At 48.8% G+C, this 27,451-nt stretch overlaps 1 protein-coding gene across 2 annotated transcripts; it reads left to right on the top strand.

The window, feature by feature from the left end:
- Nucleotides 1–23: 23 nt before the first annotated feature.
- Nucleotides 24–27,315, top strand: ABCG8 (ATP binding cassette subfamily G member 8). 2 transcript variants are annotated; one of them, XM_019020610.4, is made up of 13 exons: nucleotides 24–279; nucleotides 5,632–5,739; nucleotides 7,267–7,423; nucleotides 12,848–13,086; nucleotides 13,618–13,750; nucleotides 13,863–14,132; nucleotides 20,940–21,102; nucleotides 21,188–21,268; nucleotides 22,744–22,943; nucleotides 23,366–23,442; nucleotides 24,106–24,373; nucleotides 26,754–26,881; nucleotides 26,969–27,315. In XM_019020610.4, the coding sequence occupies exons 1-13, from the start codon at nucleotides 82–84 to the stop codon at nucleotides 27,104–27,106; spliced, it is 2,160 nt and encodes a 719-aa protein (XP_018876155.3). In that variant the 5' UTR covers nucleotides 24–81; the 3' UTR covers nucleotides 27,107–27,315. The 2 variants fall into 2 exon arrangements, with proteins under 2 accessions (XP_018876155.3, XP_004029216.4); XM_004029167.5 differs by having other exon boundaries at nucleotides 21,185–21,268.
- Nucleotides 27,316–27,451: the final 136 nt, after the last annotated feature.

Genomic DNA, 27,451 nt, shown 5'->3' with positions numbered 1-27,451 from the left:
CTGATGTACCTTTAGCCAGCGCGTCCTTATCTTGACAGTGGGCAGAACACACACGTTTGTAGGTGGGCTTGCCAGCAAGGAATGCTGGGAGAGACGGGCCCAGGGCAGGAGGCCGAGGTGTCCCTGCTCCAGGAAACAGAGCGAAGACACTGGCCCTGGCAGGCAGCAGCTGGGTCTAAGAGAGCTGCAGCCCAGGGGCACAGACCTGTGGGCCCCATGGCTGGGAAGGCGGCAGAGGAGAGAGGGCTGCCGAAAGGGGCCACTCCCCAGGATACCTCGGTGAGTGAGCAATGGGGAGTCGGCCCAGGCCTGGTGGGCGGGCAGGAGAAATCAAACCTTTCTCTCTTCCCTCAGGAGCCTTCTGTCCTAGCACCACCCGAACAGCAAGCAGTGTGAGGACATGGCCGCAGGACTGTTTCCTGCATGTCAAAGGGCTGAGGGGAACAGATTCAGGGTCCCAGAGGCCTCTGAGGTCACTTCCTGCCCTAAGAAACGCTCCTTTAGGGAAATGATGTTCTTATGTGTGATGTGGGACAATTTCACTTTTTCTTTTTTCTTTTCTTCTCTTTTTTTTTTTCTTCTTTTTTTGAGACGGAGTCTCGCTCTGTTGCCCAGGCTGGAGTGCAGTGACATGATCTCGGCTCGCTGCAAGCTCTGCCTCCTAGGTTCAAGTGATTCTCCTGCCTCAGCCTCCCAAGTAGCTGGGATTACAGGCACCTGCCACCACACCTGGCAAATTTTGTATTTTTTAGTAGAGACAGTGTTTCACCATGTTGGTCAGGCTCAAACTCCTGACCTCAGGTTACCCACCCTCCTCGGCCTCCCAAAGTGCTGGGATTACAGGCATGAGCCACCGTGCCTGGCCAGTTTCGCTTTTTCCAAATGAGACTCCATCATAGAAATGTGCTCACACATGCCAGGGACTCCACTGGTGTCTCCTTCACCCATGTGGCTGTCAGGTTGGTCTCAGTAGTGAAGCGATGGGTGAGACAGGGTGACAGACGGCTTTTGTGGGAACATCAGCATGTGTGGCTCTAACAGACAATCGTAAGTTCTGCGAGAAAGCTGGAAGGAGTAGAAGCAGCCAGGTGGCAGGAGGTGGAGGTACGTTTCCTTCCTCATTTTACCTGAGAAGTGTTTACTCAAGAAATAGCCTTTGACTGAATTCGGGATGTGGCAGGATTTGAAGCAGGAGGCTAAACTGGAAGACAGGTGAGAAGCAGATCCCCACTCCCACCACCTCACCCCATCCCACCTTTCCATCTTTGCCTGTTGTGGGTAGGAGGGAGGAGAGAAAGACAAGCATGATCGAGGACTCCACACCCAATGGGGAAAACCACCTGGACTGGCCTTGAGTTTCCAGGACTTGACTCGGCCAGACCCAAGGAGCCCACCATCTCTAGTCAGTTCTGCAACCACCACACCTGACCAGCTCTGCTCTCTGAATACCCTGTGGGACCCACCACTTCGGGAAATGTTTAAAGCCTGAATAGAATAGAAAGTCAGCGGGACTTTGGGAACACTTTCTGCCTGGGAGGGCTGACGATTCAGCCACCACAGCTTGAGAGGCAAAGAAATGCTAGGACCGCACCAGAAATGCACGCAGGCCCTGCCATTTCTGCTTCCCTTCTGTCCAATCCCGTCATTCCAGGTGCTGAGTGAGGGTCTGCCCCTAACACCTGTGGGTCTTGGAACAAGAGGATGAGGGTCACATTTCCTATGTCTAGATATATAAAAGTCATCAGTCAAGCTATAAGAACAGTTAAATAAAATAGTTTCTATCCTCTTATCTTGACATATCTTCCTCACAACCTGAAAGGCCAGGTGTAAATTGAGAAATTCTAAGGCATCTTGGCTAGAATGCGCTGGTACGGGGGAGCCACTTCCAGCCCGAGCCACAACCTGTCCCCCTTTTCTGGCCCCCTCAGCTCCATCCCACTCCATGGGGCCCTCAACACCCTGGATGGTCACCCTCCTGCCTACCTGCATTGCAGCCCTGCCCTGCACAGACATATACTTCTCTGGCCTAAAAGTCCTCAGGAGGTTGGGCCTGGGAAGAGGTGTACAGACCCTGGGGTTGGACTTGGGGCCATTTGCACAGAGAATATCTGGCATCTTGGGCACCTGGAGTGGCAAGTGCCCTTAACCCACAAACTCCTCATGCCATGGGCAGGAGCAGCGACAGAGAAGGACAAGAGAGACCCTGGCAGCAGGCAGAGCTGTGTGTGACCTAGGCTGAATGTTTCAATAAAATTTCTTCAGCCGGGAACAAGTCCTGCGTGTCCTCTTGCCAACCCTCCAGTCGTGAGTGTCAGCACATCACTCCCCCCGGGGCATAGGCTCCTCATCTCAGAACTAGAAACATGTGCTCTGTAAGTTTCCTTCTTGCCTGGGCATCTGACTCAGGAATTTGATCAGAAGTTAATACGAGGAGAAATTACAATGTAGCCCAGCATGAGCAGAGCTGGTTACCTACAAATAAACCTGCTTTTGCTTTTTTGGGTGTCACCTGTCAGAAATTCAAGTGATGTTCTGACAGTCGTACTGATTAAGATGTCAGCCGAATAGATACTTAAGTATTTGAAAAATACAGATAGTTTGTCAAAACCTCAGGAAGAGTCTAACAAATCCTTCCTGGGAGCCAAGGAAAATATTTTAAAATGGAACAGAGGTCGTCCCCAACCCAGGCACGAATTTTCTTCCTCCGAAAGATGAGCTGCCTGTGCAACTCCTGGAAGGCACAATCCCTCAATGGTGGTTGGAGTCAGGGCTGGCCCATACCTGCCTTCCCAGGCCACAGTGAAGGGGCTTGGGGTGAGCCTTGGAACAAGGAACCAGGCACCTCTCACCTTCCTCTTACCCAGTTTCTGCTCTGCCTCCTCTGTCTGCCAGCTCCCTCCCCTTCTCAAAGCACCGCACAGTGGAACCCAGTTGGGCTGCAGGTCACCTCCACACATTGCTCCAGACTCCAAATGTCTGACCTTCCTTCCTCAGCGCCTCCTCCATGCCTAAATCCGACCTGGGGATGTTTTGGCCAGCAGAAGTAATTTCTCAGCTCATTTACATTGTCTAATACCCCTCCTGAAGATATTTGTTTTAAAAACAACAACAGCAAGATGCATGTTAGCCCACATGAGTCTCTTAGAAATGGATAAGATTTTTTTTTTTGACAGAGTCTTACGCTGTGGCCCAGGCTGGAGTGCAGAGGCACGATCTCGGCTCCCTGCACCTCCACCTGCCGGTTCAAGTGATTCTCCTGCCTCAGCCCGTTGAGTAGGGTAGCTGGGACTATAGGGGTGTGCCACCATGCCCGGCTAATTTTTTTTTGTATTTTTAGTAGAGACAGGGTTTCACTGTTTTGGCCAAGCTGGTCTTGAACTCCTGGCCTCAGGTGATCTGCCCTCCTCAGCTTCCCAAAGTGCTGGGATTACAGGCATGAGCCACTGCGCACAGCTGGCAATGGCTAAGATTTTTTGATGATTCAACAACAACAAAAATGGGACAATGAAGCAATGTGTACAGTGACAGCGGAGAGGGCGAGTGAGGGGCAAGGCCAAAGGGCTGATCTGCCAGGAGTCCAGCATCTGTCCGAGCTGCTTTCAATCTCCTCAGGAGCTTGGGGCACAGACTTTCTTACCCCCTCTCCCTCAACCTCCCTCCTGCTTGGGGGCTTTGGCAACTGGGGTTGAGGTGGGAATGGAACTCTGGAGTTCTACTCACTGGCTTGCTCTCTCAATTTGACAACATGTTGTGAAATATCGTACACAAATCAGCTTAAAGAACTCTCATGTACTCACTGCCAATTACCAAAAGCTTTGAAGCTTGATCCCCGCACTCCTACTGTGTCCCCTTTCTCCTTTCATCTCTCCCCGCTCCCCAGAGATAACCCCTCTCCTGAATTAGGTGTTTATCTTTCCCATTTTTTTTCTGTATAATTTTGGGTCTTTATGGTGATAATTCAAACATTAAGCAATGGAAGTCACTTTCGTCTGCTGTTTTTCATACTCTCCCAGAACTCTAGGTGTTCCCCACAGCACGCCTGCGGCATACTGTCACCAAATTTCTTTCCCTCCACCTCCACTGACCTGGAATGTTCTTTCCGAGAACTTCTGGCCCCCATCATTGCAGGGGTACTTTGACAAGAAGACTGCTGTATGTTATTTGTTATTTTCACGTAAGGCATAAGTCATGTTAGTTTCACCTACAGCATGTGAGTGCATTGTGTACATAGTGAAAATAAACCCTGGTCAGATGCTTGAGGTCAGCCTCCCTCTCTGCCTGGTCTGTCTTGCTCCATCCTAATCACCTGTCTCACCTGCCAAAATCTAAGCTTTTCAACGGCCTTTTCATTGTCACATCCCAAATTCCAAGCCTGAAGGGTGTTCTGGGCTCCCCCTAAGTGTTTGTTGGGTGCGTGGTTGATTGAAGGAATGTGTAGTGTGAGAATGGTAGCTTAAGGAGGAAAGTCTATGGGAACTTGTTAATGAAAGTGTACTTGTTCCTGCCTGACAGAAATGTAAGAAAAATTGAATGCAGTAAAAAATGGAGGTCAGACGAGGTGGTTCACCCTTGTAATCACTGCACTTTGGGAGGCTGAGGTGGGTGGATCACTTGAGCCCAGGAGTTTGAGACCAACGTGGCGAAACCCTGTCTCTACAAAAAATACAAAAATTAGCTGGGTGTGGTGGGGAGGCTGAGGTGGGAGGATTGCTTGAGCCTGAGAAGTTGAGGATGCAGTGAGCTGTGATCATGTCACTGCACTCCATCCTGGGTGATAGAGCAAGACCCAATCCAAAGAAAAAGAAATAGTGGGGGACTTCCTGTTGCTTCTTTGTTTGGGCCTCAATGATTTAAATGATTGAATTGTCAAAATAGGAGGAATTGAGATCTGCAGATGGTTGATACCATTCAAAGGTATCAGCCGACACCATGAAACATTGATTTTTTAATGTACATTCAAATATACCACCACTTCGACAATAACAACAACATGATGATGATGATGAGAGGGACTTCCTCTCAAAGCTCCCAGCAGCATTTTCCATCACTTTGTTGCATGAACTCTTCATCAAAATCAGATATGAGAAGTATGCCAGATGTTAGTGAGGACTAAGATGTTGGTTAGAACTTTTCTCAGGGTGGTGTCTTCATGACTATTGGGCATTAACTCTCAGCAGCTGCTTCCCTCTCACATGCTGCATGTGTCATCAGGAGATATTAAGCCAGCTGCAGGGAAGAGAAAGTTAAAGGCAAAGAGTTTGCCCACTCCAGTCAGGTCTTCTCAGAGCACAGAGGTTTGTTTATAGAACTCTCTCCAGTCCAGAGTCTGGGTCTCTTTACCAGAAGCTGCTTGGCTTCAGGCTCCACCAGCCTGAGGTTGAGGTTCTCTGGAAAGGTGCCCCGGGAGAAGCCCCGAACCTCTCTCTGAAGGGAAGAGGAGATGGACCCTTGTTAGCACTCCTATTTTCCCAAAGCCCTGAGGTTCCACCTGTGCCATCCCATCTATTGCCAGTTTGAGATTTAACCACGTCGGCTCTAAGAAGTTGCTCTCACCTGTTGGTTTCCTCCTTGTCTTCTCCTATGTTCTCAGCAGCTTCTAAAGGAGCCCCTCACCTGTCCTGTCTCCCACAGGGCCTCCAGGATAGATTGTTCTCCTCTGAAAGTGACAACAGCCTGTACTTCACCTACAGTGGCCAGCCCAACACCCTGGAGGTCAGAGACCTCAACTACCAGGTAGAGGTACGCCTGGGTTCAAGGGGAGAGGAGCAGGCAGGGACAGCCAGGAAATTCCCCAGGTGGAAATAAAAGGGTGGGCCCACCTTGCAGGCCCTCTGCCCCCAAGGACAGAGTCCAGTCCACATTGATGCCTCACATGTCAGGTGCAATAGGTGTCATCAATGGCATGTATCAGAGCTGGAGGTTGAGAGGCTTGAAAAGAGAATGAAACTGTTGTATAAACATAAAACAAAATGCGTGAACCTATAGAAAAATGTCTCTGGGACTCTTTTTAAACTATATTTTGAAATAACTTTAGATTTTGGAAAAAATTGCAAAAATAACACAGTGTTTCCATATACCCATTGTCCAGCTTCCCCTAATGTTAACATCTTGCATACCCATGGTATAATTATGAACACTAAGAAATGAACAATGTACAATGCTATTAACTACAGACTTTATTCAGATTTCATTAGTTTTTATATATATGTGTGTGTGTATATATATATATAATTTTTTTTTTGTAAAATGTACTATCCCTGGAGCTTATAAAACATCCAGAGTGCAAAGACAACGACTGACCTTTCAGAGGCACCCAGGAACCCCCTGGTCAGATTCAAGGATCCATATTCCCACACCTCCCCAGGGACCCAGATGGGACATGGTGGGGCCTGGGATGGTGAACTTCAGAGGCCTGAGTCTGGCTTCCTGTGGGTGTGAGTTGGGACAAGCCAATGAGCCTTTCTCTGCTCTGCCAGTTACCAGCTGTGTGACCTTGAGCAAGTTACTTAACTGCCCTGAGCCTCATCCGTAAAACAAGGATTCTGATCATATCTGTGTTATAGATTTGCAGTGAGGATTGAATAAGGTGATGGATGTTAAGTGATTAACACAATGTCTTGCACATAGTAAACATCTGATAAATTATTAGTAAATTACTAGTATCAAGTGAAGACATTTTGCTTCATGTTTTATTTTTATTTCTCTACCACTATTGCACATGATTTTCTTTTTTCCTTACTTTTTTTTTTTTGAGATGGAGTCTCACTCTGTCACCCAGGCTGGGATGCAGTGGTGCAATCTTGGCTCACTGCAATCTCTGCCTCCCAAATTCAAGTGATTCTCCTGCCTCAGCCTCCCAAGTAGCTGGGATTACAGGCAACCACCACCACGCCTGGCTAATTTTTGTATTTTTAGTAGAGGCGGGGTTTTACCATGTTGGCCAGGCTGGTCTCAAACTCCTGACCTCAGGTGATCCACCTGCCTCAGCCTTCCAAAGTGCTGAGATTACAGGCATGAGCCACCATGCCTGGCCTGTACACGCTTTTCATTCTTCTTATCTTCAGACCTGGAAACAGCAGCTACAGGTTCTCAGCATGGGTCCTGCTTCCGTGTTTGGTAGAACCTGGGTTGGGGCCTATTGTATGTAGGTGAGGACATATCCTCTGTGGAGAGGGGCCACCTGGGGAACGAAGATGCTGAACAGAAGTTGCTGAAGCCCTCTGAACTATTCAACTCTCTAAGGAACCTTCTGATATCTCCCCACAGGTGGACCTGGCCTCTCAGGTCCCTTGGTTTGAGCACCTGGCTCAGTTCAAGATGCCCTGGACATCTCCCGGCTGCCAGAATTCTTGTGAGCTGGGCATCCAGAACCTAAGCTTCAAAGTGAGAAGTGGGCAGATGCTGGCCATCATAGGGAGCTCAGGTACCGGAAAGGCAAATCGCTGGGCAATGGTTTCTCTCCTGGGATACAGAATGGTCCTTTGGACAAATGGATGCTTCTTAAGGAGCTCTTTGCTGACAAGCATAATAATACAGCAGAATGGCTGAGAACACAGGTTCTGGGTCAGACAGACCTGGGCTAAATCCTGGCTCCTCCATTTGCTGGCTTGAGGGTAGATGCTGTTGTTAAGAGTCATGAGTGCGCCTCTTGTCCACCCGAGGCTGTGGCCAGAGCATCTGACTTTGGCTAACACCTGGACGGGGAGATCAGCAAACAGCTCCAGCACGTAATGTTCTTTTCAGACTCCTCCAGCCATGAGGGGCATTGGTTCAGGTTGTTCCTCCACAATCACATTCTGATTATGGCCAGACAGCCCCTGCCACACTCTCACCTCTCAGACAGCCTCTCCAGCGTCTTACTTAGCACAACTTTCACTCATCTGCAAAGAGCCAGGTTCTTGGAGTGCCTCAAATTGTCATTTCCATGGCCAAATTTAAAATGAGAGAATGTCTGAGCTGAAAGGGGGCTTGGGAAACAGAGGTCATTCTCATCATGTTCCACCTTTCTTTCTCCCTACCAGTTTGGAAGCATTTTCAGAGGAAGGTGTTCAAACTCCCTACTCCTCAGTGTGTCTAGAGTATCCTCCTGCGCTCGCGCGCACACACACAGAAACACACACACACACACACTCCCCTCCATTTGACAGATGAGGAGACTCAAATCCAAAGAAATTGAGGGATTCTTGTAAGGACACATATTTAATGCAGAGCTAGAACTAGAACTTTGGTTTCATCATTCTCGGATCAAGGCATTTCTCCCTGGGACACCCTTACAAAGTGTTGGAGAGAGCATTTTATATCTTTTAATTAATCATTTCCAGAGATAGAGATTACTCAATTTTTTAAACATTCTGCTTCAAACTTTTACACCCGTCTGGTAGATAAGTTCTGTTTACTGTATAACCAAAGATCGAATGCAATCTTATGTATAAATGCACTTTGTAACTGAAACAGCATCACAGTCATGAAGTCCCTCTCACTCTGTCCCTGTCCCTGCAATCCTGACCTAAATAAGAAAAAAGTAGATCCCAGCCGGGCACAGTGGCTCATACCTGTAATCCTAGCACTTTGGGAGGCCGAGGCGGGCAGATCACGAGGTCAGGAGATCGAGACCGTCCTGGCTATCACGGTGAAACCCCGTCTCTACTAAAAATACAAAAAATTAGCTGGGCGTCGTGGTGGGCGCCTGTAGTCCCAGCTACTTGGGAGGTTGAGGCAGGAGAATGGCGTGAACCTGGGAGGTGGAGCTTGCAGTGAGCCGAGATCGCGCCACTGCACTCCAGCCTGGGCAACAGAGCACGATCCCGTCTCTTAGAAAGGAATGAATAAATTACATTGAATAGTCTCCTGTTTTTTTTTTTTTTGGTTTTGTTTTTTTGAGGCAGTCTCTCTCTGTTGCCTAGGCTGGATTGCAGTGGTGTGATCTCGGCTCACTGCAACCCCCGCCTCCTGGGTTCAAGCAAGTCTCATGTCTCAGCCTCCCAAGTAGCTGGGATTACAGATGGGTGCCACTATGCCTGGCTAATTTTTTTTTGCATTTTTTGTAGAGATGTGGTTTTGCCATGGTGGCCAGGCTGATCTCCAACTCCTGGCCTCAGGTGATCTGTTTGCCTTGGCCTCCCAAAGTGCTGGAATTACAGGCGTGAGTCACTGCACCCAGCATCTCCTAGTTGTTTATAGATTCAGTGTTGTTTGGCTTCAGGTTTACTTGCCTGTGTAAAAAAAACAAAAACAAAACACAAAACAACAACAAACAACTTTAGACAAATAAATAGTAGAGTTGTCTGAGCAAATAGTGATTAATGAATCTGGCAGCACTCAAAAACAGGACCAGTTCAGAGGCTCCCCCAAGCAATTTGGTCAGGCAGTATTTATAGACAGAAAAAGGAAGTGCCCTACAGAAATAGCTGATTGGCTACAGTTGGGTGTTCACCTTATTTATTTGAGGGTGATGTGATCAGGTGTTGGGTATGGACAGGAGCTCATCAGTCGGTAGCCTGTGATTGGCTGATGCTTGGCTGCCATGATTGGCTGAGACTCAGCAACTTGTCTCAGCCAGTCTCTGTCTTAAGAGAATATACTGCTAAGATAAGTTGCAGTTTGTTTACATACTAAGTTTGCTTGCAGTTTGCTCTGTGGGAACTCAAAGTATGCAGGCAGTCTCAGGCCAAATTTAGTTAAACTGAGCAGCTGAAATTATTAAAATGATTTATTAGAAAGGTTCATCAACTACACTTCCTGTGACTTTTACTGCAATCCCCCTCTTCCCCTGCCCAACATATACACAAAAGAACGCTGGCCATAATTTTTAAAATATAAAGAAAACAGCCAGGCTGGGCACAGTGGTTCATGCCTGTAATCCCAGCACTTTGGGAGGCTGAGGCAGGTGGATCACCTGAGGTCAGGAGTTCGAGACCAGCCTGGTGAAACCCTGTCTCTACTAAAAAAAAAAAATACAAAAAATTAGCTGGGCCTGGTGGCACGTGCCTGTGATCCCAGCTACTTGGGAGGCTGAGGTGGGAGAATCGCTTGAACCCTGGAGGTGGAGGTTGCAGTGAGCTGAGATTGCACCACTGCACTCCAGCCTGGGCAGCAAGAGCAAAACACTGTCTTAAAAAAAAAAAAAAAAAAAAAAGGAAAAGAAAAGAAAGCAGCCCTAGGCATTTTAGTTTCTTTTATACTCTCAGCAATGCCAAAAGTGGTTTCCAATTGATGAGTTTATTGATTTGGGGATTCCAGCCATTGAATAAGGGTCTTGAATGCCAGTGGGTGTTTTGTCTTAGTTCATGGAAGGTGTATTAGTCCGTTTTCACACTGCTCTAAAGAACTACCTGAGACTGGGTAAGATAAAGAAAAGAGGTTTAATTGACTCAGAGTTCCTCATGGCTGGGGAGGCCTCAGGAAACTTACAATCATGGTGGAAGGCAAAGGGGAAGCAAGGCACATCTTACATGGTGGCAGGAGAGAAGAATGAGGGGAGGAACTGCCAAAAACTTTTAAACCATCAGAGTTTAAACTTTTTAAACTCACTCACTATCATGAGAACAGCATAGAGGAAATCTACCTTTATGATCCAATCACCTCTCACCAGGTCCCTCCCTCGACACGTGGGGATTACAATCTCGGATGAGATTCGGGTGGGGACACAGAGCCAAACCATATCAGAGAGTCTCCCCAGATGCCACAGGCATCCTCCATTGGAAGGCTCCCCACCGCTCTCACAAAGTTTTGCTCAGAAAACGTGGCCTTCCTGCTTTCTGAGTGGGAATCCGTGGTCCCTGTGAATGTTGGTGAAGTCCTCTGTGCCCCTGGAGCCTGGCTCTGAAGCTTCTCTCCCAGGTTTCTCTCCTGGCTATTTTGTTCCACTCATGTTCTCAGGGATCTTAAATGAGGTACACCCAGAGGTAGTGCACAGGCCCCTTCTACCCTGAGAGCCTCTGCACAGTAACCAGAAAGATCATGTGAGGAAGCTTCTTGGTTTTTGGGGTTTGCACTGGGTGCTGTGGGGCTTCCTGCAAGAAGCACATAGTGTGTAGCAGGAAGGACTTATCACATATGTATTGGCTCAACCTGTGACAAGTCTGTTTGAACACAACTTGGAAAACTTGCTCTCCAAAAGGAATATACAGTAAGGAGATCAAAACTCCACCTGGGGCCGGGCACGGTGGCTCACGTCTGTAATCCCAGCACTTTGGGAGGCCGAGGCAGGCGGATCACCTGAGGTCAGGGGTTCAAGACCGGCCTGGCCAACATGGTGAAACCCCGTCTCTGCTAAAAATACAAAAATTAGCTGGGTGTGGTGGCGGGTGTGGTGGCAGGCACGGTGGCAGGTGCCTGTAATCCCAGCTACTCAGGAGGCTGAGGCAGGGGAATCTCTTGAACCTGGATGGTAGAGGCTGCAGTGAGCTGAGATCACGCCACCGCACTCCAGCCTGGGCCACAGAGGAAGATCCCATCTCCAAAACAAACAAGCAAACAAGCAGAAAACACTCCATCTGCGGGAGTGGAAAGAGCTCATTCCTAGCTCCACGGTAGGAAGATGTTCTGAGCCTGAGCCCAATCCGCATTCACAGCTTGAACAGCTGTCACAGACAGAGCCTCACCGAAAGCTTTTGGAAACTAGATCAAATCTGATGCTTACTTTCTCAAATCAATAATAATTAGTACTTCATTCAGAAGAGGGTGCTGTTAACTTGAGTGCAATGAATTTTTTTTTAACTTTTATTTTAGGTTTGGGGATGCACAAGTAGGTTTGTTATATAGGTAAACTAGTGTCACGGGGTTTTGTTGTACAGATTATTTAATCACCCAGGTACTAAGCTTTGTACCCAAGTGTTTTTTCCTGCTCTCCCTCCTCCCATCCTCCACCCTCAGTTAGGTGAATCTTTTTTAAAAAAAGAGAATTAAAAATACCACTGATGCACTTTGGGAGGCCGAGGCGGGTAGATCACCTGAGGTCAGGAGTTCAAGACCAGCCTCGCCAACATGGCGAAACCCTGTCTCTACTAAAAATACAAAAATTAGCCGGGCATGGTAGCGTCTGTAATCCCAGCTACTCAGGAGGCTGAGGCAGGGAGAATTGCTTGAACTCGGGAGGCAGAGATTGCAGTGAGCTGAGATCACACCATTGCACTCCAGCCTGGGCAGCAGAGTGGGACTCTGTCTCAAAAAAAAAAAAAAAAAAAAAAAAGAAAAAGTAAAAGTACCACTGATGAAAAGAAGAGAGATAGGTGTAGATACAGTCAGAACATATATGTACACTGTGCTGTAGTTTTAAATTGTTTCCACTTCTATTATTTCTCTATTTTTTTCTCCATTATTTCTCAAAATAGATTTGGTTTTGCATTTTTAAAAGACACTCTATAAATGCTCCAAATTAATCCTCACAAAGCCAGCTTCTGAGCCAACCGACATTGAATAATGAGACATTGCTGGCATGTTTGCCAGCCAAAAATAGTTATGTTAACACCAGCCTGCCTTGGGGAGAAAGGGCCTTGGTGGGTGGCAGGAGGGGACAAATGTTCCAGGCACCAGCTGGCCCTGTGGCATCTAGGACTCTAGCCTTCTCCTGTCAGGCCACCACTGGCTGGCCTGGCCTGAACCCCCAGCGCCATCATGCCTCGCAGCCCCACAGGGGTGCTCACGTTGGCTGCAGACAGAAGGCTTGGAGCTCCATGTCCTGGGCCCACCCCATTTAGGTCCAGGGACTATGCCACCTCTCTAGGGGCTGGTCACATCTGCACGGACAGAGTAGTCCAGGGTCCTGGAGAGTGTATGGGGAGCAGTGGCTGACAGGCTGGCCCCCACAGAAGCTCTGCTCTCAGGGATATCCGTGGTGGCTTTGCAGGTTGTGGGAGAGCCTCCTTGCTGGATGTGATCACTGGCCGAGGTCACGGCGGCAAGATCAAGTCAGGCCAGATCTGGATCAATGGGCAGCCCAGCTCGCCTCAACTGGTGAGGAAGTGCGTGGCCCACGTGCGCCAGCACAACCAGCTGCTCCCCAACTTGACCGTGCGAGAGACCTTGGCCTTCATTGCCCAGATGCGGCTGCCCAGAACCTTCTCCCAGGCCCAGCGTGACAAAAGGGTAACTAACTGGCCCCAGTGGTGACCCCCAGGTCCAAGAAGCCACAGTGTCCATGCCCCGCTCCTCCCCTGCTGCCTTGCCTCAGGACCCAGCTGCAGGTCGAGTTTGAACAGCTCAGCTTGCCTTCCGCCAGCCCTGGGCTGCAGCCCGCCCTCCACCCTCCTTTCAAACCCCACAGCCCGCCAGAAGCTAGCTCAGCCCATTGGTTCCCTTCACTGAACTTGTCAAGATGTGGGATGAGTGTATTTGTTTGTGTGTTTTCTGGGCCTCCATGTGGGTAGAGAGCCATGGTCCCCAATACACTGCCACGTTCCTAACACAGGGCACCATGCCCAGCACGTCGAGGCCGCTTGGGACCTGTGGAAAGAATCAGGGGAACCAATGTTGCAGCTTGGAACTCAAGTGCTGGAGCTGTCTCCCTTCACTTTCAAACCCAGCCGGAGGAGCGGGCGCCTTTATCCTTGGGGTCACAATGTGTCCAGCCCTGAAGGAGGCCCCTGAGGTGGCCTCAAAGCTCCTTCTGGCCCACAGGTGGAGGACGTGATCGCGGAGCTGCGGCTTAGGCAGTGCGCTGACACCCGCGTGGGCAACATGTACGCGCGGGGGTTGTCGGGGGGCGAGCGCAGGAGAGTCAGCATTGGGGTGCAGCTCCTGTGGAACCCAGGTGAGGGCCTAGGGGGCAGACAGCGGCAGAGGGACCTGTGTGGTCCCCTCAGGCTTGGCTTGGTCTGGCCAGAGCCCCACCGACTCACCAGGCTCCTCTCTGTGTTGGAAAGGAATCCTTATTCTCGACGAACCCACCTCTGGGCTCGACAGCTTCACAGCCCACAACCTGGTGAAGACCTTGTCCAGGCTGGCCAAAGGCAACCGGCTGGTGCTCATCTCCCTCCACCAGCCCCGCTCTGACATCTTCAGGCTGTTTGATCTGGTCCTCCTGATGACGTCTGGCACCCCCATCTATTTAGGGGCGGCCCAGCACATGGTCCAGTATTTCACAGCCATCGGCTACCCCTGTCCTCGCTACAGCAACCCTGCTGACTTCTATGGTGAGTCCCCAAGGCCAGCAGCCAGGGCCCTGGCACACAGGGCCTCCCCGATGCTTAAACCCTGCCCAAGCTTGCTGGAAAGATTCAGGGGAGAAACTCCCAGAGGTTTCAGGAGAGGAGGAGCAACGATGGGGAAGAACATGGGGTGGTTTGCCAGGTATCGAATGCTAGAAATGAGGGCCTGGAAATAGAAGCTTCTGACAAAGAGCTACCCTTCTGTGCATGATAGATTAGAAACTTGCAAACTCCAAAGATGGGAGGGCATGGAATTCAAGAGGGTGGGGATCAATAAATATCAGAGTCTTTATTCAGACTCGGTAGGGAAACAACCTTTAAGGTCAAGAAGTCACCAGATCTTAAAACATGCCCTGGTGTTCCCACAGCGGCAGGGAGCCTGAAGGTGCAGGGTGGCAGAGGGGGTTCCAGGGTGGTGGCCTTGGCCAGGGAGTCTCTAGATATGAAAATTGCTCTGGCAGCCCCAGGCTTGCCCTTTGCTTGGGTCCTGAACGCTCAGCATATTACACTCAGGGAGCATGAGCCGCTTCCTTCATTCTGCAGGGGACAGGTGCCTTCCCAGGTACCTGGCCTGAAATCCTGAGTGCTGAGGAAGGGCATGGCTGCTGGACAGGCGTCATGGTTGTACCAGGTCCCAGGGAGACAGCTGTCATGGCTTATGCTATAGGTCGCCTGAGCCCCCAGCTTCCATCCAGGATGGCAAACTGTAGCAAGGACCCCACCAGTAAACAGGACAACAGCAATCATCTCCTTGAAGGCAAACATGGGACCCAAACATGCCAGGCTCAAAGGGTCTCCTGTTTGACTCTCAAGCCCCGGCCAGGCCAAGGCAATCTCCATCTTTACAGATGAGAAGCCTGGAGCCTGCAGAGCTAAACACCTGTTCCAGCACAGTTGTAAGGCACAGAACTGGGACTGGTGCCCAGCCCTGGCTGTGACTCCTCGTCCAGCAGCCCACACCCTCCTCCTAGTGTCCCAAGTTCTCCACCATCCTTCCCCCAGGAGGACAGGCCGCCCCTCGCCCTCTGTACTCACATTCTGCATGAACTCACAGAAAGGTCACCTCCCTCCCTGTGCTCAGGTGGCAGCCTGGCTTCCTGACGGTGTGTCATCCTCAGGCCAGCCATCCCCAGAATAGGGTCCAAAAGGCACCTGCCAACCTGGCCATCGGGGAATAATTTAAAGTAACCCCAGAGAGGGGTTACCAGAAGTCAAGTGTCCACAGCAGACCTGAAAAATCTTTTTTACATTTTATATTGTTATTGGAAGGGGCTCTGGCCTGCAAGCCCTGGGGCAGGAACCTCTCACCAACCTGGATGCGAGAGCTACACGGGGCCTGGGGTACCCAAAAATCTGATGTTTTGAGCTACAGTGCTGCACACTAGGGGGCCACATCATGGTTTATAAGACCCCACCTAGACATTATCTTGTCTTGAGATGTGTTATGAAAATGGGAGGAAGGGCCGGGTGCAGTGGCTCATGCCTGTAATCCCAGCACTTTCAGAGGCCGAGGCAGGCAGATCACATGAGGTCAGGAGTTTGAGACCAGCCTGGCCAACATGATGAAACTCTGTCTCTAATAAAAATACATGAATTAGCTGGGTGCGTGACGCATGCCTATAGTACCAGCTACTTGGGAGGCTGAGGCACGAGAATTGCTTGAACCTGAGAGGCGAAGGTTGCAGTGAGCTGAGATTGTGCCACTGCACCCCAGTCTGGGCGATAGAGTGAGACTCCATCTCAAAAAAAAAAAAAAAAAAAAAAAGGATATGGGAGGAGGGAAGGGGAAGAGAGAGGAGTGGGGAACCTCTAGCCAAGCCAAGGTTCTGGGGAAGGAATGAAGGGAAGGTGGGCAGGCATGCATGGTCCTAGACTGAGCTGGGTATAGGGAGATCCTGGCTGTGGCTGGGCTCAGTTTGCCTTTTCTGGCATTGCCAGGGCCTTGGAGGTAGAAGGCAGAGGCACTGCAAGAGGACAGCTGTGGTGTGGGGTTGCCTGGTGCTCCCTACAGGTTAGCATCCCTGGGATTTAGGAGGCAGGGGCTGATCAGATTGGGTCTACAGCCAAGTGTGCTGTCTCCCTCCTGGGGCAGAGCAGCCGACCAAGGGGTCAGTGAGAAATCTACCTGAAGTTGGCCGGTCCCTAGAACCCTCCAGCCAGACATTCTCCTGCTTTCGGCACGGTGCCTGGGAGGCCAAGTTATTAATTTTCAGTAAGAATTCTCACCATCTGGATAGAACTCTCACAATCTGGATAGAATTCTCATTCTCTGGATAGAACTCTCAGTATCTATCTGGATATAATTGTCGCCCTCTGAATAGAACTCTCACTATCTCGATACAATTCTCACCATCTAGATAGAACTCTCACTATCTGCATAGAATTCTCACTCTCTGTATATAACTCTCACTATCTATCGAGATAGAATACTCACTCTCTGGATAGAACTTTCACTATCTATCTGGATAGAATTCTCACTCTCTGGATAGATCTCTTACTGTCTATCTGGATAGAATTCTCACTCTGTGGACAGAACTCTCACTATCTATCTGGATGGAATTCTCTCCCTCTGCATAGGACTGTCACTCTCTGGATAGAATTCTCACCATCTGGATAGAACTCCCACTATCTGGAAAGAATTCTCAGTCTTTAGATAGAACTCTCGCTACCTTTCTGGATACAGTTCTCACCCTCCGGAGAGAACTCTGGATAGAATTCTCACTCTCTGGATAGATCTCTTACTGTCTATCTGGATAGAATTCTCACTCTGTGGACAGAACTCTCACTATCTATCTGGATGGAATTCTCTCCCTCTGCATAGGACTGTCACACTCTGGATAGAATTCTCAATCTACGGATAGAACTGTCGATATCTAACTGGATAGAATTCTCACCCTCTGGATAGAACTCTCATTATCTGGATAGAATTCTCACTCTCTGGATAGAACTCTCACTATCCGTCTCGATGGAATTCTCACCATCTGGATAGAACTCTCACTATCTATCTGGATAGAATTCTCAGCCTCTGGATAGAAGTCTCACTTTCTGTCTGGATAGAATTCTCACCATCTGGATAGAACTCTCAGTATCTATCTGGATAGAATTCTCACCATCGGGATAGGACTCTCACTCTCTGTCTTGATAGGATTCTCACCATTTGGAAAGAACTCTCACTATCTGTCTGGGTAGAACTCTCACTATCTATCTGGATAGAATTCTGACTCTCTAGGTAGAACTTTCACTACCTGTCTGGATAGAATTCTCACCCTCTGGATAGAACTCTAACTTCTGGATAGAATTCTCACCATCCGGATAGAACACTCACTATCTGTCTGGACAGAATTCTCACCATCTGGATAAACTCTCACTATCAGGATAGAGTCCTCACTCTCTGGATAGAACTCTCAGTATCAATCTAGATAGAATTCTCACTCTGGATAGAACTTTCACTATCTATCTGGATAGAATTCTCACTCTCTGGATACATCTCTCACTATCAGGATAGAGTCCTCACTCTCTGGATAGAACTCTCAGTATCAATCTAGATAGAATTCTCACTCTGGATACATCTCTCACTATCTATCTGGATAGAATTCTCACTCTCTGGATACATCTCTCACTATCTATCTGGATAGAATTCTCACTCTCTGGATACATCTCTCACTATCTACCTGGATAGAATTCTCACTCTGTGGATAGAACTCTCACTATCCGTCCAGATAGAATTTTCAACTCCATCCTCTGGATAGAACTCTCACCATCTGGATAGAATTCTCACCATCTGGCTAGAACTCTCACTATCTATCTGGATGGAATTCTCACTCTCTGGATAGACTCTCACTATGTATCTGGATAGAATTCTCACCCTCTGGATAGACCTCTCACTACCTATGTGTATAGAATTCTTACTCTCTGGAAAAAATTCTCACTATCTGTCCGGATAGAATTCTCACCATCTAGGTAGAACTCTCACTATCTGTCTGGTAGAATTCTCACCCTCTGGATAGAAGTGTCACTATCTGGATAGAATTCTTACTCTCTGGATTAAACTCTCACTATCTTTCTGGATAGAACTCTCACCCTCTGCATGGAACTCTCACTGTCAATCTGGATAGAATTCTCAGTCTCTGGATAGAAGTCTCACTATCTGTCTGGATAGAAATCTCACCATCTGCCAACAGTGTAAAAGTGTTCCTATTTCTCCACATCCTCTCCAGCACCTGTTGTTTCCTGACTTTTTAATGATTGCCATTCTAACTGGTGTGAGATGGTATCTCATTGTGGTTTTGATTTGCATTTATCTGATGTCCAGTGATGGTGAACATTTTTTCATGTGTTTTTTGGCTGCATTAATGTCTTCTTATGAGAAGTGTCTGTTCATGTCCTTTGCCCACTTTTTGATGGGGTTGTTTTTTTTTCTTGTAAATTTGTTTGAGTTCATTGTAGATTCTGGATATTAGCCCTTTGTCAGATGAGTAGGTTGCGAAAATTTTCTCCCATTTTGTAGGTTGCCTCTTCACTCTGATGGTAGTTTCTTTTGCTGTGCAGAAGCTCTTTAGTTTAATTAGATCCCATTTGTCAATTTTGGCTTTTGTTACCATTGCTTTTGGTGTTTTAGACATGAAGTCCTTGCCCATGCCTATGTCCTGAATGGTAATGCCTAGGTTTTCTTCTAGGGTTTTTATGGTTTTAGGTCTAACGTTTAAGTCTTTAATCCATCTTGAATTGATTTTTGTATAAGGTGTAAGGAAGGGATCCAGTTTCAGCTTTCTACATATGGCTAGCCAGTTTTCCCAGCACCATTTATTAAATAGGGAATCCTTTCCCCATTGCTTGTTTTTCTTATGTTTGTCAAAGATCAGATAGTTGTAGATACGCAGTGTTATTTCTGAGGGCTCTGTTCTGTTCCATTGATCTATATCTCTGTTTTGGTATCAGTACCATGCTGTTTTGGTTACTGTAGCCTTGTAGTATAGTTTGAAGTCAGGTAGCGTGATGCCTCCAGCTTTGTTCTTTTGGCTTAGGATTGACTTGCTGATGCGGGCTCTTTTTTGGTTCCATATGAACTTTAAAGTAGTTTTTTCCAATTCTGTGAAGAAAGTCTTACACTGTTGGTGGGACTGTAAACTAGTTCAACCACTGTGGAAGTCAGTGTGGCGATTCCTCAGGGATCTAGAACTAGAAATACCATTTGACCCAGCCATCCCATTACTGGGTATATACCCAAAGGACTATAAATCATGCTGCTATAAAGGCACTATTCACAATAGCAAAGACTTGGAACCAACCCAAATGTCCAACAATGATAGACTGGATTAAGAAAATGTGGCACATATACACCATGGAATACTATGCAGCCATAAAAAATGATGAGTTCATGTCCTTTGTAGGGACATGGATGAAATTGGAAATCATCATTTTCAGTAAACTATTGCAAGGGCAAAAAACCAAACACTGCATGTTCTCACTTATAGGTGGGAATTGAACAATGAGAACACATGGACACAGGAAGGGGAACGTCACACTCTGGGGACTGTTGTGGGATGGGGGGAGGGGGGAGGGATAGCATTAGGAGATATACCTAATGCTAAATGATGAGTTAATGGGTGCAGCACACCAGCATGGCACATGTATACATATGTAACTAACCTGCACATTGTGCACATGTACCGTAAAACTTAAAGTATAATAAAAGAAAAAAAGAATTCTCACCATCTGGATAGAACTCTCACTATCTGGATAGAATGCTCACTCTCTGGATAGAACTCTGACTATCAATCTAGATAGAATTCTAACTCTCTGGATAGAACTCACACTATCTATTTGGATTCAATTCTCACAATCTGGATAGAACTCTAACTATCTTTCTGGATAGAATTTTCACCCTCTGCATAGAACTCTCACTATCTATCTGGATAGAATTCTCACCCTCTGGATAGAACTCTCACTATCTGGATAGAATTCTCACTCTCTGGATAGAACTCTCACTATCTATCTGGATAGAATTCTCACCCTCTGGATAGAACTCTCACTATCTGGATAGAATGCTCACTCTCTGGATAGAACTCTCACTATCTATCTGTATAGAATTCTCACCCTCTGGATAGAACTCTCACTATCTGGATAGAATTCTCACTCTCTGGATAGAACTCTCACTATCTGTCTGGATAGAATTCTCACCATCTGGATCGAACTCTCACTATCTGGATAGAATTCTCACCCTCTGGATAGAACTGTCACTATCTATCTGGATAGAACTCTCCCCATCTGGATTGAACTCTCACTGTCTGGATAGAATTCTCACTCTCTGGATGGAACGCTCACTGTTTGGGAGCCCAACTACTCAGCCTCCCGCTGACCAGCCCAACTTCTCCCCATGGAGGGGACTGAGTCCTCATTAAAAGCTTCCTGGACAGCTGGAGTTGGAGCCAGAACATGGCTGTCATGTGGCCCTTGGCTCTGAAGGCTCTTGCTCTGTCCTAAGATGTCCTCAAAATGAGCCTGGGTAGTGGGACTTGGGCGGGGCCTCTACTCTTTCCCATTTTTTGATCCACTGCTCTTCCCCTGAGGCTTCTGCTGATGTGGTCAGGCCTGGCAGGGTGAAGGCCCAGCCCTTGGGGTCCCTCTGCCTCTCTCTGCTCTGCCCCTTGCTTCATGGCTGAGGGTGGGGAGAATGTCCCAGAGCCCCACGAGGGGTGATCAGCATTGTGAGCTGGGCGTGCACCAAGCTCTTCACCTGTGAGCAGGTGCCAGGGAACAGGCCATCTGTGACTCCACATCCCCTGCTTGCAGTGGACCTGACCAGCATTGACAGGCGCAGCAGAGAGCAGGAATTGGCCACCAGGGAGAAGGCTCAGTCACTCGCAGCCCTGTTTCTAGAAAAAGTGCGTGACTTAGATGACTTTCTGTGGAAAGCAGAGAGGAAGGATCTTGACGAGGACACCTGTGTGGAAAGGTAAGGTGGCAGGCGACTGAGAGGAGAGCTCCCTGCAGAAGGTGGCTGCCCCCATGACCTGGCCACATCTTCTGCCTCCCAGCAGCGTGACCCCACTAGACACCAACTGCCTCCCGAGTCCTACGAAGATGCCTGGGGCGGTGCAGCAGTTTACGACGCTGATCCGGTAATTATCTGTCATTTTATTACTGAACCCGCCCCCCTGCCCAAGTCTTTGTATATCACATTAAGCCCTTTCTATTAAAGTGAATTTAAAGGAGAAAGTGAGAGGTAGAGTCATTTGAAAAAACAGCATCCAGCAGGGCGTTGGTGGCTTATGCCTGTAATCCCAGCACTCTGGGAGGCTGTGGTGCGTGGATCACTTAAGTTCAGGAGTTCGAGACCAGCCTGGGCAACAAGGTGAAAGCCCATCTCTACAAAAAATTATAAAAATTAGCCAGTTATGGTGGTGTGGGCCTACCTGGTAGGCTGAGGTGGGAGGATTGCTTGATTCCTGGAGGTGGAGGCTGCAGTGAGCCGTGATTGCACCTTCACTCCAGCCTGGGCAGCAGAGCAAGATCCCATCTCAAAAAAAGGAAACAGCATTGTTGGGACCAGCACTAACCTTCAGTGTGACACAGAACACCCCTATTGCTTTTATTCTTTAAGCAAAATTAAGATATCCTCACCGGCTGGAAGATCGTAGAAATAGCATAGGGTCATTGAGAAAAATGGAGACAATAGGAGAGAATCTCTGGTAAAAAGGGAAGTCCCGGTCATACCAGCCCTCAAAGAAAGCCAGACGGCACTGTGTGGCATGTGTCTTTCCTGATGTTTCCATGCATACACACATTTGTAAACGTAGCAGGATCATACTCTGCATGCTGGTCTGTAGCTGGTTTCTTTTCAGTTAGGGCAGCGCCTCTACCTCCCGTCTGATTGGGTCTTCCTCGGCATTCCAGTTAGTCTAGCCATAATCACCCACCCGTTAAGTCCATCTTGATGGCCAGATTATCTTCAGGCTTTTGCTACTACAAGCAATGAGGCAGCAGACATCATTGAGCGTACATTTTTTTTTTTTTAACACAGAGTCTCTCTCTGTCACCCAGGCTGGAGTGCACTAGGGCAATCTTGGCTCACTGCAACCTCCGCCTCCCAGGTTCAAGTGATTCTCCTGCCTCAGCCTCCCAAGTAGCTGGGATTACAGGTGTGCGCCACCACTCCCGACTAATTTTTTGTGTGTTTTTAGTAGAGATGGAGTTTCTCCACGTTGGCCAGGCTGGTCTCGATCGCCTGGCCTCAAGCGATCCACCTGCCTCAGCCTCCCAAAATGCTGGGATTACAAGCATGAGCCACCACGCCCAGCCTGTCCGTACATCTTTATGGACATAATTGATTTTTTCCTCAGGATCATTTCTTTGAGTAACGTTGCCAAGCTGATACATTCATGATAAAAGTAACAGTCATTTATTGAGTACCTACTGTGGGACAGATGCTGTCATCAGTTTTCTGATTTAATCCTCAGAGCCACTCTGTGAGGCAGGTATTACCATCCCCATTTTGCATAGGAGAAAAACGAGGCTTACGGAGACTGTGACATTCCCAGGGTCACGGAGCTGGTGTATGCTGTTGCCTCAGCATCTCTTCCTTTTGGTTTTTAAGTCGTCAGATTTCCAACGACTTCCGAGACCTGCCCACCCTCCTCATCCATGGGGCGGAGGCCTGTCTGATGTCGCTGACCATCGGCTTCCTCTATTTTGGCCATGGGAGCATCCAGCTCTCCTTCATGGATACAGCCGCCCTCTTGTTCATGATCGGTGCTCTCATCCCTTTCAACGTTATTCTGGATGTCATCTCCAAATGTGAGTGTGGCCCACTGGCATGGCCAGGCAGGACCTCAGCCACCTCCAAGCTGTGTTCCTCTGAGCTCCTGGGGAGCGGGTTTGATTTCATTGTGATTGTGATATATAAGACAATAATGTTTTTAAAGTTTGCATGTTAATATTAGCATACAAATGAAAGTAAATTACTGAGTCTTAGCTGTTCCTATCCTAGCAGGATTTATATTTGACAGCAGAACACGAGCTACAGACTTGCAAAACCTGAAGAGCCTCATCAAACATCTAAATTAGGATGGCTTTACTGTGCCTATTTAAAAAAAAAAAAATAAGAGACTTGGGCAATATGATAACTACTTTGAATTGTATTAAGAGAGTCTCCAAAACAGAAACACTGTAGATTTATTCTACTTTTTCATTCTCTTTTCCTTTCCCTTATTTTTTAGGTTACTCAGAGAGGGCAATGCTTTACTATGAACTGGAAGATGGGCTGTACACCACTGGTCCATATTTCTTTGCCAAGGTGACTGGGCAGGGTTGAGAGCAAGTGCCCCCCCACCCACCAGGGTGGGGGTAAGTGTGGAGAAAACATTGCTACAAGGAAGGCTTTTCTGAACCATGGGGCCGTGGGTCATGTGAAGTCACAGATGCCACCAGATGCCACATTTTCTAGGGGAGTTTCAGAGACTTGAACTTTTATTTTAAACATTTACCAAAACACCAGGACTGTGGACCAGGAATGATAGTTTTCTGGTCAGAAGGAATCTAAAAAAAAGAAGTCCTCATTGTATTTTACCTCTTCAGAGCCTCACTGTGGCCCCCCAGCAGGCCAGGCAGGTGTTTCCAGGAAGCAGAGGTTCAGAGAGGCTACGTGGCTCTCCAAGGCCACACAGCTACTTGATCTGGTCAGGGGGAGTAGGGACTTGAAACCAGGTCTTAGGACAGCAGGTGCCCATTGCTGCCCTGGGGGAAACAGGCTGAACTGCCCTAGAGGGAGCACTTGGTATCTGCAAGGGGGAGGCCAGCAGTGAGCTCATGCTCCTGGATCCCAGCACACCCTCCTGCCACAGCCTCATCATCACCAGGAGGGAAGGTTGCCATCTGGGGGCACTGCCACTTTTAAACATTTATAATAATGGCAGTGAAGGTGCTGGCTTCATATCCTTGCAAGGGCTGTTCTTTGCAGATCCTCGGGGAGCTTCCGGAGCACTGTGCCTACATCATCATCTACGGGATGCCCACCTACTGGCTGGCCAACCTGAGGCCAGGCCTCCAGCCCTTCCTGCTGCACTTCCTGCTGGTGTGGCTGGTGGTCTTCTGTTGCAGGATTATGGCCCTGGCCGCCGCGGCCCTGCTTCCCACCTTCCACATGGCCTCCTTCTTCAGCAATGCCCTCTACAACTCCTTCTACCTCACCGGGGGCTTCATGATAAACTTGAGCAGCCTGTGGACAGGTAAGGCCTGCCCCCGGGGCCTGGGCCAGCTTTGTTAGGACTCATGTGACTGGATGAAGCCTGCTTTCATCTGGAGATGGACACTTATCACTTAGATCCAACTCGAGGCTGGCCCTTCTGGAAGCAGAGGCCTTTGCCCACTGCCCTGGAGGCCAAAGGAATGATTCCATTAGAGATTCCAGATGCACCTCCTCCTATCCCACAGCTGATATCCAGAAGTCACCCTTGACTGTCTCCCTCCCTCTCCACATCCACCTGTGAGCCAGGTCGATTCTGCCTCCTGTTTCTCTGAAATGTCTGCTTGGCTGTGTCTCCATCCCTGGCCATCATTGTTTGAGCCTGGGCCACTGCCATAGCCTGGTCTCTGTAACCTGGGCCCCTCCACATCCCTCTCGACTCAGCCATGCAGAGTGAGCTTTCCAAGGTGCAAACCCATGCCCCTCTTTGTTCAAATCTTCACAGGGCTGCTCAGTCCCTGCGGCCTCCCCAGCGTTCTGAAGCCCCCAGCACACCCCACCCTCTCACCTCTGAGCCTGCCCAGCTATTGTCTCTGGGAATGTCATGCCCGCCTTCCATGGGGCATCTCTTCTGCCAGGGCTCTCCTGATGCACCTAGGCAGGGCTCATTGCCTCCTTCCCCTCCCCATACCATGCCACCTCCATAGGATCAGGGCTCAGGCTCCATCGTCTCTGGTGTGGGGCCACTGAGTCTCCTCAGCCCGCACAGTCCATGGAGCTGAGCACGTGCAGGGATGCCTCATCAAATCCCTCTCGGGAATTGCTATGGATCAAATGTGTGGGTGACCCCGCGGCCTCTCAGCTCCCTCGGCCCCAGTCCATGTCCCCAGCAACCCCTCTGCCCTTTTGCCTCTTGGTCTCTGGTCTCTCTCCCCTCCTTGCTCATCAGAGAACTTGGGCCAGAGCCACCATGGCCCTGTCTCAGAGTGGGATGTGCCCTTGTGCAGGTAAGAGAGACTGTGTGACTGTGGGGAGACCATGGGAATATGGGGAGACTGAATACGGGGGAGACTGTGTCGATATAAAGGAGATCATGGGAATACGGGGAGACCATGAGAATAGGAGGAGACCGTGGGAATATGGGGAGACGGTGAGAATATGGGAAGACTGCAAGAATATAGGGAGACCATGGGAATATGGGGAGACTGTGGGAGTATGGGGAGATCACATGAATATGCAGGAGACTGTGAGAATATGGGGAGACCGTGAGAATATGGGGAGACTGTGGGAATATGAGGAAAGTGTGAATATGGGGGAGACCATGTCAATATAAAGGAGCCGTGGGAATATGGGGAGACTGTGGGAATATGGGGGAGACCATGTCAATATAAAGGAGCCGTGGGAATATGGGGAGACTGTGGGAATATGGGAGAGACAGGGTCAATATAAAGGAGACTGTGGGAATAGGGGTAGACCGTGGGAATATGAAGAGACTGTGTGAATATGGGGGAGACCATGTCAATATAAAGGAGGTCGTCGGAATATGGGGAGATTGTGCGAATATGGGGAGACCATGGGAATATGGGGAGACTGTGGGAATATGGGGAGATCATGTGAATATGTAGGAGACTGTGTCAATATAAAGGAGACAGTGGGAATATGGGGAGACCATGAGAATATAGGGAGACCATGGGAATATGAGGAGACTGTGTGAATATGGGGGAGACTGTGGGAATATGGGGAGAACGTGGGAATATGAGGAGACTGTGTGAATATGGGGGAGACTGTGGGAATATGGGGAGACCGTGGGAATATGAGGAGACTGTGTGAATATGGGGAAGACCATGTCAGTATAAAGGAGACCATGGGAATATGAGGAAACTGTGTGAATATGGGGAGACCATGGGAATATGAGGAAACTGGATATGGGGGAGGCCGTGTCAATATAAAGGAGACCGTGGGAATATGGGGAGACCGTGGGAATATGGGGAGACCTTGGGAATATGAGGAGACTGTGTGAATATGGGGAAGACCATGTCAGTATAAAGGAGACCATGGGAATATGGGGAGACCATGGGAATATGAGGAAACTGGATATGGGGGAGGCCGTGTCAATATAAAGGAGACTGTGGGAATATGGGGAGACTGTGGGAATATGAGCAGACTGTGTGAATATGGGGGAGACCACATCAGTATAAAGGAGATCGTGGGAATATGGGGAGATCATGCGAATATGGGGAGCCCATGGGAATATGGGGAGACTGAATATATGGGAGACCGTGGGAATATGGGGAGATCATGCAAATATGGGGAGACCATGGGAATATGGGGAGACTGTGTGAATATGGGGGAGACCATGCGAATATGGGGAAACTATGAGAATATGAGGGACACCTGTGAGTAACGCGGCTGTCTGTCTCCAGTGCCCGCGTGGATTTCCAAAGTGTCCTTCCTGCGGTGGTGTTTTGAAGGGCTGATGAAGATTCAGTTCAGCAGAAGAACTTATAAAATGCCTCTCGGGAACCTCACCATCGCGGTCTCAGGAGATAAAGTAAGCGGGGAAGGCCTCGGGTTCTAAATTATTGGACGTCCAGCTGCCCATCCTCCTCATGAGCCCACCGCATGTCTGTGTCTCCAGATCCTCAGTGCCATGGAGCTGAACTCGTACCCTCTGTACGCCATCTACCTCATCGTCATTGGCCTCAGCGGTGGCTTTATGGTCCTGTACTACGTGTCTTTAAGGTTCATCAAACAGAAACCAAGTCAAGAATGGTGATTCGCGCCAGACGTCTGCCCGCTGGTGGGGGACCTGAGCAGACCCTTCAACTGCACTCCCTCCTCAGGAGCCCCTTCCTGGGGACAGTGAGGACAATGACCCTACAGATGCTCAGCTACATCCGGCCCAGGGTGCTGCAGTGGCACAGACAAGCCACAGGATGGCAGTAGAATAAAGACAGTCGAAAGGGATTTCTGCTCACTGGCAGGAGACTGCGATGACTGGGAGAAAACCTGCACTCGGTGGCACCTACAACGTTGCTAATTTATTTCCTTTTGATATGCATTTATATAGGCAACTCGATATAGGATGGGAGCAAACTAGGAATGAATTGAGTAGCTAGAC

Source organism: Gorilla gorilla, chromosome 12, assembly GCF_029281585.2.
Source record: "Gorilla gorilla gorilla isolate KB3781 chromosome 12, NHGRI_mGorGor1-v2.1_pri, whole genome shotgun sequence".
Classification (NCBI taxonomy): Eukaryota; Metazoa; Chordata; class Mammalia; order Primates; family Hominidae; genus Gorilla; species Gorilla gorilla.
This window is presented reverse-complemented; position numbering and strand designations above follow the sequence as displayed.

What these genes read in the sequence shown, in the direction of transcription:
- ABCG8 (XM_004029167.5), top strand. Translation starts at nt 82, where the DNA reads ATGCTGGGAGAGACGGGCCCAGGGCAGGAGGCCGAGGTGTCCCTGCTC. An exon ending in ACCTCAACTACCAGGTAGAG is followed by an intron (nt 5,740 to 7,266) that starts GTACGCCTGGGT and finishes ATCTCCCCACAG; the next exon opens with GTGGACCTGGCCTCTCAGGT. An exon ending in CAACCCTGCTGACTTCTATG is followed by an intron (nt 14,133 to 20,939) that starts GTGAGTCCCCAA and finishes CCCTGCTTGCAG; the next exon opens with TGGACCTGACCAGCATTGAC.